The 2,674-nt window shown below is 35.1% G+C and overlaps 1 protein-coding gene across 1 annotated transcript; it reads left to right on the forward strand.

Annotated features, from left to right (window-relative positions):
• Positions 1–330: 330 nt before the first annotated feature.
• On the forward strand, positions 331–1,812 carry LOC118800842 (olfactory receptor 1496-like). The gene has a single exon (XM_036560991.1). It carries the CDS (start codon positions 802–804, stop codon positions 1,810–1,812), a length of 1,011 nt encoding a protein of 336 aa, XP_036416884.1. The 5' UTR covers positions 331–801.
• Positions 1,813–2,674: the final 862 nt, after the last annotated feature.

The raw sequence follows: 2,674 nt of genomic DNA on the forward strand, positions 1-2,674 counted from the left end.
ATTAACAGAGTATGTAATAAGGTGTGTTTTAACAGGTAAATCATTAACTGTGCTGTACATAGACCCCACAGGATCGGTATTTGATCTTGGATCAGCATTCACAAGCAACTTCATGAGCTGTTGTCTAATGTAGATGTTTTAGTCATAGAACATGTTATGCCTAGAACACTATTGATAGATAGACAGATAGGTAGCTATCTAAAGTCAATTAGTTAGACAGCTATCTAATGTCAGCCTAAACATTCACAGGTAACTTTACCCAGGAGCTTTCAGAACTGATTTCAACAATGCCTGTTAGTTTGGCAGAGGACTCTGACTGGACAGCAATTACATTTCAGAGTAGCATAATTTCTACACACCACACAAACTACCTACAAAAAATGCTATAAAATTCCTAATAAAGGTCAGGCTCTTTTCCTCTTCTCAGCTCATTACACATGCGGCAGTACAGATCTATGCAGACACTTGTGTAATTTGTTTGTTCAGAGTTCTGCAGAGGGGCAGTGCTGTAGGGAATGATATCACTAGAGACCAAACATAAATAAAAGTGATCTTTACAGATATGTTGGCATTCATTCTCAACAGCAGAAGGTAGGGTATCAGTAGTGCAAATGATACACTAGCAATAAAGATCTCATTATCCTTCTGCATTTTTTGTTTTCATTAATATTATGAGGGTTTATTTGTTGATTTATTGTGTTTATACTTGTATTGTCACAACAAATTAATATAAGGTGTTCCAGCACAAATTTAATTAATGCAAACCTTTGCTCCTAACAGATTTCTTACAGGTGTTTCCAGATGGCTGCTGACTTGACTTTCATGCAGTCAGCATCATCAACAAATAGAACATTTATACTTCCCTCCAGCTTCTACATCATTGGACTTTACAATGTCCCACATGCAAAGTACTACTATGTGTTTCTGTGCTTTGTGTATGCAGTGACTGTTTTGGGGAATTCATTTATAATAGGCACCATATACCTGGCACGCAGCTTACACACTGCTAAGTTCATAGCTGTCTTCAACCTGGCCTTGTCTGATTTGTGTGGAAGCTCTGCTCTCATTCCAAAGCTTCTGGACATGTTTCTGTTTGAGAATCAGTACATATCTTATGAAGCCTGTCTAGCAAACATGTTTTTTGTTTATGTCTTTATGACCATGCAGTCTCTTACTCTGCTTGCTATGGCCTATGACAGGCTAATTGCTATATGTTTTCCATTAAGGTATCATGCAATTGTCACCAAAACAACAATGACCTTGATCATCTGTGTTATGTGGATTCTTTCTATAAGTGTCAATGCTGTACTTGTAGGTCTAATAACCAGACTGTCCTTCTGTAGATCTACTACAGTTAACAGCTATTTCTGTGATCATGCCCCTGTTTATAAACTAGCCTGTAATGATAACTCTATGAATTCCATAATGGGCTATGTCTGTATGGCTGCACTGCTTTATATTCCATTGATACTCATAGCCCTCTCATATGTTTGTATCGCTTTTGCTTTGCAGAAGATCTCACATGGTGCTGAGCGAATCAAAGCTATAAAAACCTGCACCTCCCATGTCATATTAGTGGCCATGTTTTATCTACCAATTATTGGTATTTACACTGCAGGTCTTACAACATCAATAAATACAAATGTTAGAATAATCAATACTGCTCTGACGCAAACCATTCCACCCATGTTAAACCCCATCATATATACTCTTAAAACAGGGGAGGTGTTGCAGTCTATTAAAGTACTCTACAAACAAACTAAGGTGAACTCTGCAATGGAGAAAGCTGTGAAAAAGACTGTAAGGAACTGAAGTGAAATTGGCCTTGTGAGAGAAATAATCATGGAATTTTCACCCAGGCTAGTCTATCAAAGTCCATGAATTCTGGCAAGATTATTATTTTTTTTCTTCAATTTTTATTTTGGTACACTTTATTTTTAATAATTATTTTGATACACCATTTCTTTTTGCATGTGATAAAATTGTGCACTACAATGATATCAATTAGCAAACACGATGTTCTAAATTATTTTGAAAGTCTATAAATCTAAAATGTAAAATAGCAACTTATATAATCAGAAAAAGATAATTAAGGTTATTCCACACTGCATTCCTGTCAGCATCAGACACTGGACAGGACATATAAATTTTTTTTAATTTGTTAAACCATTTCCATATCTTCAGTTGTTTATTTTAGAGCACTTCTCTTGTTTTTTGACTGATATTAATGGCTATTTTATAACTGTCATACATATTCATTAGCTATTTGCTTGATTAGCTAACAGCCAATATATTACCTACTTCATCAAATATTTTTTTACTGAAAACTACAATTTGGGGTCTGTACATTTCTGTAAAGAAGAAACATCAGCCTTCCGGTGTTACCAACGTTATCTTTATGTTCTCTGTATTAGACTATATATTAAAATATACTTGGCAATACATTTTACACAGTATCAGGGACATGACTAGACTCCACCAACATCAAACACATCTAATGGCCCATTTCGCATGGTGTCCCATATCTGAAGGAGACACAGCATTTCTACTAAATTGTAGATCATTTCTTTATTCTGCAGACTTTGATTAATTTTGCAAATTTAATAAAATGTTGCTAATTTGTGGTTATATTTAAGACAGACAGGTAAATATGCCTATAGTAACTGATTTGGAC

This window comes from Colossoma macropomum, unplaced genomic scaffold (assembly GCF_904425465.1).
Source record: "Colossoma macropomum unplaced genomic scaffold, Colossoma_macropomum, whole genome shotgun sequence".
Classification (NCBI taxonomy): Eukaryota; Metazoa; Chordata; class Actinopteri; order Characiformes; family Serrasalmidae; genus Colossoma; species Colossoma macropomum.